At 38.5% G+C, this 16,699-nt stretch overlaps 1 protein-coding gene across 3 annotated transcripts in view; it reads left to right on the top strand.

Annotated features, from left to right (window-relative positions):
• Positions 1 to 16,699, top strand: part of RASGEF1A (RasGEF domain family member 1A) — a 160,296-nt gene that overhangs the window by 135,693 nt on the left and 7,904 nt on the right. For all 3 annotated transcript variants that reach the window (XM_027720654.2, XM_027720656.2, XM_027720655.2), the window contains 5 exons: positions 380 to 559; positions 6,945 to 7,073; positions 12,404 to 12,541; positions 15,942 to 16,163; positions 16,466 to 16,540. In XM_027720654.2, the coding sequence (XP_027576455.1) occupies positions 380 to 559; positions 6,945 to 7,073; positions 12,404 to 12,541; positions 15,942 to 16,163; positions 16,466 to 16,540 (744 nt within the window). The remainder of the gene's footprint in view (positions 1 to 379; positions 560 to 6,944; positions 7,074 to 12,403; positions 12,542 to 15,941; positions 16,164 to 16,465; positions 16,541 to 16,699) is intronic.

The raw sequence follows: 16,699 nt of genomic DNA on the forward strand, positions 1-16,699 counted from the left end.
ACAGTGTTTGTTTGTTTGTTCAGTAAGGCACCACTTCAGTATCTTTGAAATTCATAAAGCATTTTGTATTTTCATCTCTGTATAGTTTTATGCATAAGGAAGCAGGGTAAAACTGGGGAGAAAGAAGAAATCAAGTACAGTGAGAAAAATTCTTACAGCTTGTGCATCTACAGCCTTCGAGGTGTAGTTTAAAGTGCATTTCAAACACCAAAGCCAGCTTACAGATGTGTGATTGCTTGGATTCAGAACTCAGCTTGAATGCTGAGGCTGCCTTCAGTCAAATATGTAATTGTGTTTAATGTATGCCTCTGTAAAACCCACACATCAGACATCCTGAAAGAAAGCTTAACCCTCTCTCCTTCTTTTGCCGCTTCTGCAGGAAACTATGCCCCAGACACCAATATTTTCCAGCATGCTTGGTTCCAGTTGTAGTGGGCAAGTGCAGCCAGACATGGGAGAGAGATGTGTGGACCCTGTTTATCAGGATGGGAACCTTGTTTCTGGATCACTGGAGGCCTTGATAGAGCGCCTGGTGCCCACCATGGACTATTATCCAGATGTAAGTAGCCACTGAAAGTTTTTTTGTTTTCTTCCCATAGTTTTCCTGCATTATTATCTGGATTGGTCCTTTCTCATGAAATCTCCATCTGATTCAAGATTAAGATATAGGCTAAAGATGAATTTATTTTATTTGCAATATTCATTCACTAAAGATGTTGCTCAGTGGGGATACTCTCTGTTTTTAAATGAGAGCACTTGTTAGAAGGATAAAGCCCTGTTGAACTCAAATGGGTGCCTTAAGAACCAATTAAAAGCAGCATTAGCCACAGAATTTTCATCCTTCTAAGCTGCTTTAGGTCTAATGCAGCCAAGATTAACTACTAACCAGCTCCTACCTAGGGAAGCAGACCTGAAAACATCTCTGATATTTTTTTCCCTTAATTTTCTATGCATATCCTAGTTACGCCACCAAAATAGATTTTAATTAAAATACTCTCTTTCTCCAGACATTTTAATGGGCCAAAGCTATAATAATGTATGTTCTTGAGCCTGAAATTGATTTTGCAACTGGTTAAACATCCTCAGTGCAGTCCCCCAAAGTAAATACTACTTATAACTCTAGGGTATGCAGTAAGAATCTGACCCTAGGATATTATTAAAATATCACTTTATCACTTAAAATTACCCCCTCTACCCATTAACAAAAAGTACTACTTAAATGAGTAGCCAAAGATCAGAGAGGCTGTATAACATATATTCTGTTTGAGCTCTGAAAAAGCAGCAGCTATGGCAGAAATATCCCAGCACTTTGTGCAAACTAACAGGGGGGCAGGAAACTGCAATCACTATTAACTTGTATGCCAAACAATGTTTATAGTAGTGGGCCGTGCTATACCTTGTGTTTCTCAGACTAAGTTGTGTAAAACTTCTTATTGTGGTCTTATATCAATGACAATAAAGTCCCACCAAGGTCCCACATATATATCTCACACATCTTCACAATCCCCATCCACAAAGAGGGGACTCCCCATATGAGAGTTCTCTGGGTATATGCAGCAGAATTGCCATCAGTCATCAGTAGAGGATTAAAAAAGCAAAACCAGGATGGTTTACTATTCCAGTTCAAAAGTAATCCTAAACCTTATATTTAAATATGGCTAACATATGATTGTGCTACCAGTACCAAATCTTTTATAAGACTCAGAGGGATCCCTTTTATAAGCAGAGGGATAACCATTGTTAGACATTAAATCTCCCCACCCCAAATACGTATTGTAGAACAGAGATGCTGAAGAAAGTAGTGGGTAGAGCTAGTATGGTATAGCAGCAGAATAGCTTTAGGGTGCTCTAGTTAAGCCTTCCAAGGAGTCAGTTCCTTGTCTTTTATGTCATACTGGAATATGGTTACTTGCTACTTGGATTTCTGGACTGTAGCTTAAAGTTTTTTTTTAAGTAGCTGCTAATGCACATCCCTTATTGTAACTTGTAACATAAGATCTATTTATAACACAGCTACTCTGAAAATGGTTCCATAAACTGAGCATTACTTAAGGGGTCTACAACTTATTTTGGAATGCTGCTGGTTTCCATGGAGCTATCCCTTCATCCCCCGCACAAGGGAGCATTCCCATTACCAAGCAGTCGTGGACCCCACCCTGTAGGCTGACAGCTGAAAATCCAACAGAAGCAAAGAGAACTCCAAGGAAAGAGAGATGGAAAACAGCATTAAACCAAATTCATCTTCTCTACAGCACAACACATACCTTTAGTTAAGTCATATCACCCAATTTAGGATTAATTATAAAATGAGTAGATAAATAACGTACAAACAACATAAAGAAGGAGCTGTATTTGAGTCATCTTCAAACCCAAGTTTTCTATTTCAGTTCAGTTACATGTTTATACTTCATTTCACGCTCATTTCTATTTTTAGGGAAGTTGCCACAGAGGGTTAGTGATAGCCATGTAGGCTGATATCCTGTCAGAAGAGTAGCCAATCCTGTACATTCAAGAGAAAAGTATAAACACGTCTCAGTCTCTGACTACTGATGTAAAGAAAGGCAGCAAGATATTACCAATTAATTCACACCAAGAGAAGCTATTGGTAACATTAGCAGAGGTTACCTTGGTTTCAGTGTGGCATATCTGTAAGTTATCAGTACTCATTCAGATTTTTGATTAGTACATCTGAGCACAGTGCTCAGAAGGCATTCCTTCGTGTGTGCACTTTAAGCTGATGATCACAGTAACCTTCTAGGCAGAAAAAAAAGGGAGCGGGGGAGAAAGCAAACACAAAGTGTCTTTATGTGCTGGTTACAGAGGCAAAACAAAAATGTATTTGCCATGTTGGCAGAGCACGAGACAGGCAAGGGAGGACAGGAAAGATAAGCGCCTACATTTGTGTACTGCTCTTCTGAGTCTTGTTTGTGTACAGGGACTTGTTCAGCACATAGAAAAATGTATACTCATGAGACAGAGGAGTTCGGAAGGTTAGGAATGGAATGTACCAGTCTGCAACCCTTGTGCCCAAGCAAGAAAATGTTTCAAGAAAATATTTCACAAACAAGAAGTTTGAGAATGAGCAGTGAGTGCACAAGGAAAAATTTTATTTTTTTTTTCCCCTCCTCGAAAAGTCATCAGTGCATTCTTGGGTCGGAGAGTAACAATTCCTTCTTTAGTCTTGTGTGCTCGTGCTCTTGTCTTTTTTTTTTTTAATATAATTCAGCTCATCTCTTAGCAACAACTTTAGGCACTAAAGGAATCTGGCTTCTTATTCTCTTGTAAAGCACAAGCCCCTTTTGTGTTAACTTACGTTGTTCCAAGTGCAGAAAGGATTTTTTTTTTTTCAGCTCTCCTCCCAAATACCTGTCACTTTTGTAGGATAAATTGAGCTTAACTTTCAACCTTACAGCTTATGGAAGCTTTTTTAATCATTCTTTATCAAACCAGATAGCTTCATAGCTAAGTTTCCTTCCCTAAAGCATCATTTTCGTGATTAGAGGGCTGCATATGACACATTGCAGGTTTTTATTTAGGACATTTAGCCTATATGTGTATGGTAGTGTAGATGCAACAAATCACATAAATCCTTGATCTAGATAAGGTATATGACATTAATATGAAATATTTACTATCCAAAACAACTGTGTTCCTAACCCCTGAGACCTCCCACTAAGCTGAAATGCATGGCTTAGTTCACCCTGAAATTTCTTTATTGGATAAGGAGTGGGTATTAGCAGAGAAGCAAGGAGTTGGGGGTCAGTACTGCTGTCAGACCTATCATTTTTAATTTGGTTCTTAACTGCAGTTAGTCCTTGTCTGTGCCAGCATAAGTAATACAAGTATTAAAAACCCCCTTCAATTAGATACCGGTATAGTGTAAACCCGCATATCTTGCTTCACCCTAATGGAACAATTTTGTTTTCCAAAGTACTGAACCTAGTTCCGGTTAAGTGACTTAAAAAATTGAATAAAAATACAGCAGACGGATTCCAGAACAAATAATTTGTTTCTAAAACCTAAAAGTCCAGTGCTGTATGGAAAAACATTGCATGGGTCCAGTACAGCTATTCCTGGTTACAGAGAGACATCAGCAAGCTTAAAATGGAAAGTAAGCACTTGTGTGGCCTGTATCTTCCTGCATCTTGCCAGTTCAACACTTCTATGAACATCAGATAAAACATAATCAAAGAAACCAAATAAAAGCACTGGTCATCTGTGTCACACTTTTCTTGCAGTATAACAACAGGTAAATGATACTGTGAGTGGGCCTTCCTCAGAGTCACTCTGGATAAACAGTGTCACACACTACACAAACTTCCACCGAGGAGACCATGAGAAGCAAAATTACATCTTTCCTTAAAGAACATGTTCCAGCTTATCAGAGCAAAGGTCATTACCAGGGCAGTGTGGCTTAAATTGTGGTTCCCTGCTACTTACACATACAGGCAACTTTGAGACAGGCCTCTAAATGCCCCAAACAAGAATGTGGGGAAAGGATGAAAGTGTCAAAGATTTTTTTTTTTGTTTGTCTCTTTTTTCCTCTCATCTCACAAATTCAAAATTGTAGTAGAAGTGAGGGCTGCTTCAGGTTTTCAGTACAAAAGTTTTCACGTAACCCAGTGACAGCTGACACACCCCACCAGCTGAATTCCTGTCTCAGATAGACCAGACTGACAGTCTTAAGTTCAGGGACACCAATGATAGCAATGGATACATAAGCTAGCTACAAAAAATAACAGAGGATAACTAGGCATAGTTTAACAAACACACTCTCCCCCCTCCCAAATCTCACAACCCAATCTTTCCCTTGCTTTCATTCTGAATAAGGAGTGTATCAGTTTAAGAATGATTCTCATACACGTAAGAATAAAAGACCTGATATGTTGTCCCGTAACACAACCAAGTCCCCTTTTGTGAATCAGGTTAGCTTTCCAGCCTAATTTTAGTGCCCATAACTCACCACATACGGTACCATAGATGATAAAATTCTTCAAAACCAGCACAATGTCATTAACTGTTTCCAGATGCAGGTTCAAGAGCTACATTGAATTGCTTTTTAGAATTGATGAACATCAAGGTTGTTTCACTGTAAATGTAAAAATAAACTCTGAAATTCTGGAGAGACATAAAATACCAAACAGAAGCCTAATTTCTTAGATTTCCTAAGGTACACTTGTGTGGGATGTTTGCAACCATGTCATCAAGAGGGGAGGCTGTGCTACCACTGTCCTGTCACTGCCCTGGCCACCTGCTCCAAGTCAGCAAGAGCCTGATTGTTAGATGGCCCCAGCAGTCCATCTTCTGTAGGCATCAGTGGAAGCAATCAAGAGCCTGACCCAAACTATCCATCCAGTTAACCCTTCTCCTCCTCTCTTCATAAACAACAGACAGGCAAAGACTACAGATTAACTCTGGTTTTGATTGTACAGAGATAATGCTATTTCTAGTTTAATACATGAACCCCATCACTGATAAGATGTTCAACTCAGAATGAGCATTTTAAATGCCTCTGCTGTATCACACTCCACTCTGTTCTTTCATTAGCTTCCTCCAGAAGCTCAGGATAAAGTTATATGTTTAGATATATGCTTAATCTATTATACTTTTCTCTCACTCTGAGAACACTCTGTTAATTTATATTGTTTAAAAAAAAAAATCCTTTTTCCCCTTCTGATATTTGGAGGTTTTTAGTGCTAAATTTGTACTATAGGGTACACTGAGTACTAGAAAAGAGAAAACATTTTTTCATTAACAGCACACTTTGTTGTGATTAGAGAGATAAACCCTATAACCTCTTTAGAGTTGTAAAGATACCATTCTTGTTTAACTACAAGTGTGTTTTGAAGACTGCAAGCGAACAAATTTGGTAGCTGATAGTAGAGATACCATATTTTAGACAACTGGTCCAAAGTTTTTAGCTGTCTCAATTTACTTGCCCAGTCCAAGGTCATATATGTGCACAGTGACTATTTAAATGCACTTGGCTGTGGCCAAATTACATTTCTAAAAATACGGTCAAAGTAACAGTACATGTTCCAAATATAACAAAGGTTAATTGAAATGCATTGTCAAGGAGATCCCCTGTAATTTCCCAACTCCACATTTTGTTAAAAAAGCCTAAAGGAAAAATGTAAGTACTTATGAGATGCTACTGTCATTAGTCAGGAAATTACATTCAAATGCAGAAACCCAGTTTCAAACAGTGGAGCAAGACTAGGACAGAAAAATATCCTCACTTCAATTAAACTATCCAAGGTATGATACAATGAATAGTATGTCCAGAGTATGATACAATGATAATACAACACATTACAGCTTTTAAAATACAAATGGAGAAGCTATTTCTCATGAGAAATAATCACTTTTGCTATTTATTAGCAGTGTTCATACTCAAAAGAGTCTGAAACAAGCCCCAAGTAAGTAAAGTCAAGCTTAAAACTAAATTATTGTCATAAGGCCACAATCTACACTAAAACTTGTATCAGTGATTGTGGGAAAAAAGAACAAAAATCCCCATACATGAAGAAATAACAGCTGTGGTTTGGAATACACATGAAGCGGTTTTCTGCAGCTCAGTGAAAAACAATAACTCTTAAAGAAACAAAGCAGCATAAATAGTGGTGTTCAAGAGGCATAACACCCTACATTAGTCGTAGTTCATTTGTGTCTCTAGTAAGCGATGACTAATTAGGCATATTAAGTTTGGCATTTTAAAGGGAAATAATTTGGTAATCAGAAAACCCCAGAGTTAACAGCCTTGAAGGTGATAGCATTTCCTTTTAACCATTTCTCTCGAGACAGGAAAAGTTATGAAAATTTTAAAGGAAGGGAAGTTACATTTGTAGTTTTTAGAAGAGTTTTTCCAAGGAAGACAGATTAGTTTTGCTAAAGTTTTTCAACTTGTTTTGTTGATTTTGTTTTTTTTCTCTCTCCTTCCACAGAGAACTTACATCTTCACTTTCCTATTGAGCTCTCGAGTCTTCATTCACCCACACGAGCTCCTGGCTAAAGTGGGACAGATCTGCATTAAACAGAAGCAGCAGCTGGAAACGGGGACTGAGGCAGAAAAGGTAAATGGACCATTATGTCCTTCAGTTAGCTGTGCTACTGTCATTTTCCACTCCCTCCTTCCCATAGTAAAGCTAAATAGACCGATAAAGATTAAAATGAAATTGTAACTGGCATTTGTTCCTGGATGCACTGTTATTTGGGTCTTTTTCCTTGAAGTACCTTTACTTCACTTGCTAGCCACAAGCATAGGTTATGTACAACCTTACCAGTCAGATGCAATGTCTACAAACACGACTTTACTCAGGAGCTACAGGTCAATGCAGCAACGTGTATCTGCCATGAAACCTGCCCAGAAAGTTGGTTTCCACTTTTGAGCTTTCACCAGCTTAGGTTTTTCTTGAATCCCATTTCCCTTTCTTCAAGTCACCCTCACCATCATAATCAAGTGCTCAGCTGCAGGCTGGGGTATTTTAAGTTGGTGTAACAGTAAATCAGAAAGTTACCTCTCACAAAAATTAAGAGATGCACTATTTAAAAGGGTAACCTGTGCTGACATGTTGTACTACTATCGATTAAACCAAACTGGCACTTAAATCCATATGAGTATCACCACTTGCAAAGTGTGTATTGGAGGGCTTTTTGACTGAATTGAAAAGTCAAGTCTTTTACAGAAAAGTCCAAGCAGGGAAGCAAATGAGAGTAAGAAACCCAGGATGGGATCAGCAAGTATTTAAATACCTAAATTGTTCAAATCCTTGATATGTTTTGCATCCATTCTTTGATGAGAAGTTATAAGCTCACCTACCTAATCTTCAGCATGATGATAGTTCCATTTTGTTTTCTCCTTGGTGTATTAGCAGTCTGAGTGAGGAGTACAAAAGTAGACTCTGTGATTTGTCAATAAAGAGTTTTTGACAGCAATACTTGACCCAAGGACTTCTTTCTCCTGGTGTGCAGCTTCTTATTATGTCATAAAATTACTCCACAGGACAAACTGACCATGGTGCAAAATACCTTTCATCCAGGTCAGTCCCCTGATCTACTCTCCAAATAGCTATTTAACTTGTCATGTAGGTGCTGGGGAAAAGAAGGGTTCAGGGAAAGAAGGTGCAAGAAGCACTGCCTCCAGTTCTGTACACAGAGGTGATAACTGTTCCCACTGCCAAACTTAACTCATGACTGAGCAACCTCAAACTCTGCTCTGTAAACTGTGATGGTTCCTCAGCAACATGTAACTAAACAACAGGAGTAGGAACCTCTAAAAGATGCTGAGACCATCTGAAATATGGAATGAGTAAATCAGAGTTTTAGACATATATAAAGACAGCTGTGAGTAGAAAGTGTCAAAATACATTTGTGAAATAGTTGGATCTAAAGTTAATGGGATATAAGATGACACTTTTGTGAATGACAATGCCCTTAGGAGATTTTCAAATGAAAGCAGTCTCTGGGGACTAAATCACCTGGTTGTTTAAAGATACAATACTAATTGTAAAGTATTATTAGTCTGGCTTCTTAGCAGATGTGCTAAAAAATTATAGCTTCCTAATAGAAATTAAATAGCATTACATCCTAACAACAGGATGTAAAATAGAGCAGCTCATACTCCAGACACCCACACTGTTACACCTTCTGCTGACAATTTGGAAACGGGCCTACAGGAAAACCAACAAGCAGCACGATGACAATAAAACATTTTAGGGAGGCAGCTTTAATTTACATGTTTTTCTGGTTGCTCTTTCTACTATGCCCTTGATCCCTTCCTACTCCCTTAACATAAGCTGTAATTTTTTCCTGTCTTCTAAACACAAACTTCTTAGAAAACACTACATAAACTTCTGACATCCCTTTCATATTACTACTTTACTGCCCTCTACTGCAAGCACCTGTATGTTTTACAAAACAGTTTGGCCACTGGCATTTGCAAACATTTGTTTTTCTGTCTGGCAACAAATAAAAGCTCATTTCACATGCAGCATATAAACTCTTGACTCAAGATACTGTTAAGTATTCACAGTCATAATCCATTAAGGCATCATCAGTTACCAGAACCTTCTAATTAAGTGGGTGCATAGCAGGAAATAGCTGACAAAAGCAGTTAAAGCATCTCTGATCATTTCTGATAGAGTATGCTTAGGCAAATCTGTTAAGACAAGAAGCTGGCCAGCTTGTTGCCTGGAGAGTGTGTGAGCTGCAAAAGTGGCAAGAAACCAGACTTTGAGGTTACACACCACAATACTTATCTTTTTGTTGTTTTTGACATTACTGGCTAGCCAAAGAGTCATATAGCCATACAGCCCAGAGAAAAGTGGATTAAAAAGAAAAACAATCTGCGATGTCTTGGAGCCTGCTTAGAGTCCTTTTGACTACTCATAAATAAAAGGAGAATTTCACAGTTCAAGACATCAATTATAATAAAGAAGTCAGTAGTTAAGCTTGACCATAAAGGAAAAAAATTTAACTCTCCCTAAGTGCATTAGAGATTGTAAAGATTCAACAAGGTTGTCACAGAAGAAAGCACTAGTATAGTATTATTGAATGGAAAAAAGCTGCAAAAACGGTTGTGCGTTATTTCTGCAGCTTGAGGATATTTTGTAACTAAAGAAGTAAGAAATAAAAAGTGAAAGTAGAAATTAGTTTCTATTAAGTTTGTCTTGCCTGTCTTGGAATACTTAAGTCCCTTTAAAAATTATAATTTCCCCTGGGTTTTGTTGCCAGTAAGTGCTCCTTTTTAAAACCAAAAATAAAAGAAATACTCATAACCAGGTCATTGTCATTAAACCTTTCCTGCCATTGCCCTCCTTTCTAATTAGGAGTTGTTTCTCAGTCCTGTCTTGTCTCATGCATAACAGGGTCAACCCACAGTACTTAGATTAATAAAAGTATTTTTCTCTTCAAAGAAATGTTTATGGGAGAATTATTCCCATGGACTCCAGAGAACTCCGTCAGGCCTCACAAAGGGAGTCTTATGTCTGGAGTAAGGCTACAGAAAAAGTAGGTTGGTAGTTTTATCGCAGCCATGACAGAAAGGAAACTGTGTGCTGGTACCCACAGACCTGCATGATTTCCATCTGGTACCCACAGACCTGTGTGATTTCCATCTAGGTTATCACATACATCAAGCCTGTCACGTTGCTTTGGGTTTCGTCAGAGTGCACATGAAACAGAAATCCCGTGTTCTGCTGTACCTGTGTCTCTTAGTGTTGCTCTCAGAAGGTGTACCTTATTTTCATGAGCATTGAAAGCATCTGATAAAACATTAAGCTTTTTTAGACCTGAAGAGCAATATGGTTTGCAGTTCGTCTTGCAACAGATGCCTGGCTTTCTGTCATGAAGGAGGCAAACCAAAACAACTCATGAGTGGATCCAAGAGATGGGAAGTCAGTGTTCCTAAGGCACTGTGTTTTAAGCTGTGCAGGGAGTATAAGTTGAGATAATTTGCCCTTAAATACACCAGCATTAAAAAAGCATCAGCTATTACTGATGTGATCTCTTCAGCTGCTGGGGTCAGTCCAGATAACCCATAAATTCTTTATGAACTAAGTATTAACACAGAGATGCTTGCCATGGACTAAGGTAGGATTTTGGAACCTTTCTGCCCCCACCCCTCCTTTTTCAGTTTCAAAAATTAAAAAGAAAGAATAGTCAGGATGATTAATACTAAAAAACAGTTCTGTAGCAGCTTTTGGTAAACAAAAGTGGAGTAGTCATGGCCTGTTAACTTTAATTGAATGGAAGTGCACTGGCTGCCTAATTAATTGTCTATCACCACCTAGAGATTATTCTTTTATTAATGTCAGGCTCCATGCATTTCATAGCAAATAAGTATAGATTGTCTTTTCCCCAAGGCAGATGACAATGGGAGCTTGGAGGACAGACAGCTATAATCTGGAACTCTGTCCCATGCTGTTGAGAAATACCTTGAAGCTGGGCTCCACAGGAGAGGCACTGACAGACACTGCTTTGCAGGAATGCCCACTGCTGGCAAAGATAATAGTCATTTTTTCTTTTTGCCCTCCCTGCCTGTCCATTCTGTGCTACTCTCACTAGCAGCATCAATTAAATGCTGTCAGTAAAACCAGCTAGGAAAAGCAGTTTGGAAGTCTTAAAAAAACCCACAAACAAACAAGGAAATTCACTCTAGACTTACAAGGAGCCCTGGGTTATTGTCAGATTGAGGATTCAAGGGTGCATGGTTTAACTTCAAAGTTCTTATCAGTCATTGCTAATATTCTCCTTGACATATAATGCTGAGATGTTCAAAAAACAAAACAAAACCAAACCAACAAAACTTAGTTTAGTTGACTTTTGGTTTTGATTAAATAAACTGGGACGTACTATGATCAGATGATGTTTTGGCTGGCATTCCTACCAGTATTTGGAAGACATTCTCTATTTGTCTTAAAAGAAAACACACCAATTTCCTGTACTGACACTCACATGCTCAGTCACCTTCTGCCACCCCCAAGAGGCTGCTGGGCAGCACAATGAGGAAAGTGTTGTACATGGGGAGAAGGAACTGCTGTCTAGTGGGACTTCTGGCTTACACAAGTAGAGAGGTAAACACAAACCTTCCTTGTTGTCCCCAGTGCTTCACAGGCTGGTTGGGAGAATAAATATAACCTAAATTAAGTTTTGATGCTTCTTGTCCATTAAAAGTGTTCTTAGCATTCACACTCCCAGTTTTACAAGAGTTCTCCCTTCCATTTACTGATGGTGCTCTCCATTGCTACAGCAGTGGAGTAATTGGCATCCAATTCAGGTCTAACTGAAGAAAAGCCTTAGAAGATTCACAGGTAACAAAAAAACCTGAAAAACATAGCTATCCCTTTCTGTGGTTGATAGCTTTTTGAGCAAAAGCCAATACTTTTTATTTTTCAAAGTCTATTTTGATTTAGAGAGAACACACGTGTCTTTCCCGTCATTTATTTAATATACAGCTCAGTCTGGACAGTCTGATAAATTCTGTAGAACAGAAATGTCTTTGTGAACATTTCTCATGGAAGACAGTCAGTAGAGTGCTGTAGTTTGTATGAATTTGAATTCAAACACTAAGGTACTGCTGCCTCAGATGGCCTAAATCGGCTTAAGTCCCACAGACTGCAGTTAAATAATATTCTGTCATCTTCCTGGCTTTATACAACTAACCTTGAAATATCTTCAAATATTTTGGTAAGAGACATTACCAAGCTACAATAAAAGGAGGCTAAATGATACTATTTAGGAATCTAGCTCACAGTTAGATATGTTCTTTTTTTGTTCCCTTCACCTACTATTACTGTAAAGTATTTCCAAGGGTGTCTCTAGATTTCTGTGAACCTTCATCAGCTAATTCAGTCTCCACTCAGAAAGGTCTGTGGTCAGTAATCACCTCATTGTTTCTTTCTAGGCAAAACTAAAATCCTTTGCTGCCAAAATCATTCAGCTGCTGAAGGAATGGACTGAAACTTTCCCCTATGATTTCCAAGATGAAAAATCCATGAAAGAATTGAAGGAGATTGCTCACAGGATCACACAATGTGATGAGGTAGGGGTGGGTGAGGAAAAAAAGTTAAGTTTAAAGCAGTATTTTCCAACTGTTATATGTGGTTTGTCATATTATATACAATACTGCAGGCAGTATTTTCTAAATGGACTAAAGCAGCATTTGCTAAGCTGTCAGTGTAACTACCAGGACATGGGCTGACTGATGGACTTAATGGTCCATTAGCAGAAACTGTCTATGTCTAATCACCAAGTGTAAGAAGAAGAGACAAAATAGTCATGACTATGAAAAGTGACTGTGGTGCAGAAGGAGAAAGAACAGTAACTATAATGGCTCAATATAGCCAACTTTAATAATGAATTATGTACCTTCCTTTGTACATTGTTATTGCTCTGTATGTCTTAAGTTTTGCAGGACATGTGAACTAGTTGTATCAAGTGTACTCTTGGCCAGAGTGAAGATTATTATTTAATAGCTCATTCCCAGCTTCTAACAATAATAAGCAACTGTTTTATTGCTATGTTTCAGGTGACATGCACAGTATTTCCATAAACAAGGTTATATTTGAGCTCTGCTAGATACTCAAATCACCAGTCTTAACAGCTTTGAGTTTTTAGCCTGTGAAGAAAACTAGGCCTCACAAGAGACTTTTAAAGCGAATTTGAATAAAACAAGGACTGTTAGTTATCGAGAGGGGGTGGGGAGTGTTTCTTGGGGTTTTTTGTTTGTTTTGGGTTTTTCCAACACTCACAAAGCCTACACTTTTTGCTAATTGAGAAAGTCACTTTAACTACCATGAGAAGGAAAAAAATAATCAAGAACTGCAAGAGAATTAATTGTAAAATGCCTGTATGAATATGAAGGCTTACTTACATAGAAGTAGAGGCTTTTTATTGTTTTTAAACCCACAACCTTAAGATATTTTTGAGAACAATTGGCAGGAAATGGGAAGACAGTTGTATTATGTGTTCTTGTTGATTCAAGTACAGAGAAAATGAAGAACAACAGGTTTGACAGCACTGCATGAATCAGGGATAGGACAATACAACTAGGTGTCATCAAGTTATCAAAAGCAAGTATGTCAGCTTTGTTGCATCAGCAAAGCTGTTGACGTGGATGCTACTATGAAAATGTCAGTGCCTTAGTAGGAGGAGAAAAGGAAATAGGATTATAATATTCCTTCTATTCCCTTTGTAGACAAAGACAAAGAGGTTGGCAGAGACGGTAATGTAAAAAGGGACTTGGCAGAGGTTTTATTTAGTGTCTGTATCTTAGTAGTTAATTTCTCTGTTACTTTGAACTATAAAGAAGTTGTGCCCTTTCTTTCTCTTCCCTTTCCCTCCCACTCTGTTATGTATGAATAATTGGCATTTGAGAAAAACACATCTTCATGGGATGGCTCAGTGCTGTGGTGTCCAAGGCATCTGATGACATCCATTAGTTACAGCATCACCATATTTATCCCCTTACAAGGCTACCAGTCAAGTTTCATCAGTGATGAGCTCTGCCACATTTGACCCCTAGGAAACATAATTTGACAAAAAGCAACTTTTGCTCTTAAGGTTTTCTTACCACATCGAATTACCCATACTATGCTTCAGTGAGGAATTATGGTAAAGGTTTAGGGGTTTATTTTGTATTTTAAAGCTTTCCAATCCCCTAAGGACGCTATTCTTCATTTATAAGGTAGAGAATCAACTGAGGACTCCTACAAAGCAGTCAGGTGTTGTCCTAATGATATCAGACAGCATACCAAATAGCTGTAGCTACAGCCAGGGTTGCACCCCAAAGGAAGTATAAATGTCTTGTTTGAACTCAAAGAAGGACAAATTATTGTACAGTCATTGGCTTATTTTTCAAAGTTGAAGGAAAATTTAGGGTAAAACTGGTAAGGAAAGGAAAGTGCTAAATATCCGACATTTGTCTAAGTATTTAGATGCTAATACATTCACAATAGCTTAAGTAAGCTGTAGTTTTCATGTCACTGAGTTTCTTTGTTCACTTTTAAGTAATATGTGCAATACTCTCACGTATCTTCAAGTTTAATTTTCTACAATCCATATCCAGAAAGTCTGCTTCCTCCCAGACGTATGGGTAAGTCAGGCATAGCAGCTGAAGTCAAATGATTTACAATAGAAAGCTCAGCATACCAGAGATCAGAATTAGTGCTTTATTTTAGTTCCCACCACCACTCTCCCTTGGCATTTCGGAACACTTGTAGCACAGTATCAGGAGTGGCTTCAGCCAGCTGCTGTTCAGCAGTAATCCAGTTGCCTCAAGATGAGCTACACTGCCTTCAGCTTTGCATTTGATTTCACTTGGGAGTCAGATTATTGGCTTGTAAAGCAACATTCTGACACCATTATCGCGTAATTATAGCATGCAATATACAAGTATTTGGTAGTCATCATCTCTCACATCTGCCACATAATTTCAGTCATCACTGCACATTAGTGGCTTCTTTGAATGGTCACAGATTCATTGCAATTCTTTGTAGTGGATCCAGTTGACTGGCAGAAACCAATACAGCAGGTTGTAAACTCAAGGTTAACCTTGTGGGTAACTTCAAGAGAAATAATTTGCATGAAAGTGAGAGAGGGATTGTGTAATAAAAAGGAGAAGGACTATCTGCAGTTGAATTAATTTTCCTAGCAGCAGAAAGAACATGGTTGGAGAATCTGGGTCATTTAAAGCAGAAACAGGAGAGATAGAGGAGTAGGAAAAGGATCAAGTTAGCTCTTTGCAGTTGATCTCATAGAGAAATACCTGTAGGACACAATCAATGGCAGAAAAAAGAAAATCACCTTGCTTTAGTTGTCAGAACACTGAGCAGATTATGTGTCTTTGGCGTTACCAGTATGTATCCTCACAGATCCTGTATTTAAAATCTGCACCTGATGAACTAAGAGGCATTTTAGTTGTCCAAGAACATGACTCTATTGTGCTCTTAACCAAATCTTTGGATGCTCATATTGTTCAAAGCCAAGCCAGAGTATTTCAGGGGAATATTCCTGGTCATAATGTGAATTCCCTGGATTCTGCCTGGGCTAGATAGACTGGATTCATCAATATGTCTGAATGAGAAAGAGCTTTTTGGCACTTGGTGCACAGAGGTTCCAAGAAGCCTTATGCAAGCAACTCAACCTTTCACTATACCCAGCCTTCAGCTGTTTACAGATGCCTTTGAAATGGGGTACTAGGGAAGGGAACAGACCAGCCAAGCAAGTGAAACAGAGCTGGGAAGGCAGGCAGGCATAACAATGTCGTTACAGAGCTGTGTGGGCATTTAGGACAAGTTCATTTGTCACAGAACGATCAGCTCAGAGAAGATGAAAGAAAATGGATAATAGACATTTATTTTTCCCAGTCAGAAATTCTCTAGTGATCTGTATCTGCAATAGCTAAAGGTCTTTAGCAGTCGTTGTTTCTGCCTTTTGCTTAGGAAAATGGGACAGTGAAGAAGATCATTAGCCAGATGACACAGAATCTCCTGATGGCCCTCTCTGCACGGAGCCAATACCAGGAAATCAGAGAGAAATTCCGCCAACCTGTTACTGACAAAGGCACCATCCTCAAAACCAAGCCACAGTCAACTCAAAAGGACATCCTGAGTGTGTGCTGTGACCCTCTGATCTTGGCACAGCAGCTGACCTACATTGAACTGGTGAGACACTAATTGGTGTGAATTACTTTGTTTTCTGTTTACTGAATATTATTACACTCATCAATATGAATTTTGCTATGGCTTCACTGAGAGCCTCCAGTGTTTCAATCAAAACATACCAAGTCAGATAATGAACAAGACCAATTAGGCACAACTATAAAAACACCTCACACGTCTACACTGTAGGAAGATAAAAGTTACCAAAATGTTCTCCTAACTTTGACTTTATTGATTTTTTTTTTTTTTTCACTGAACTCCCTGTTTGTCTGTACAGTAACAATCTCTCATCTCTCCAAATGCAGGAAAGGGTGAGCAACATTTACCCAGAGGATCTGATGCAGATTGTGAGCCACATGGACTCCCTGGATAATCACAAGGTATAAAAAAAAGAGTATAGAGGGAAAAAGAAACAAAAAATAACCAGAGTCAAGAGCCTCCATAATATATATGGAGTGTATACATATGGAGTATACCCTGTGCAAGAAAGACTGACATTTTCTAAGCTTCTTTAAGCTTATGCCTTAAAAAAATACCCA

Source organism: Pipra filicauda, unplaced genomic scaffold (genome assembly GCF_003945595.2).
Source record: "Pipra filicauda isolate LSUMZ 115617 unplaced genomic scaffold, ASM394559v2 scaffold430_size1018388_pilon, whole genome shotgun sequence".
NCBI lineage: Eukaryota > Metazoa > Chordata > Aves > Passeriformes > Pipridae > Pipra > Pipra filicauda.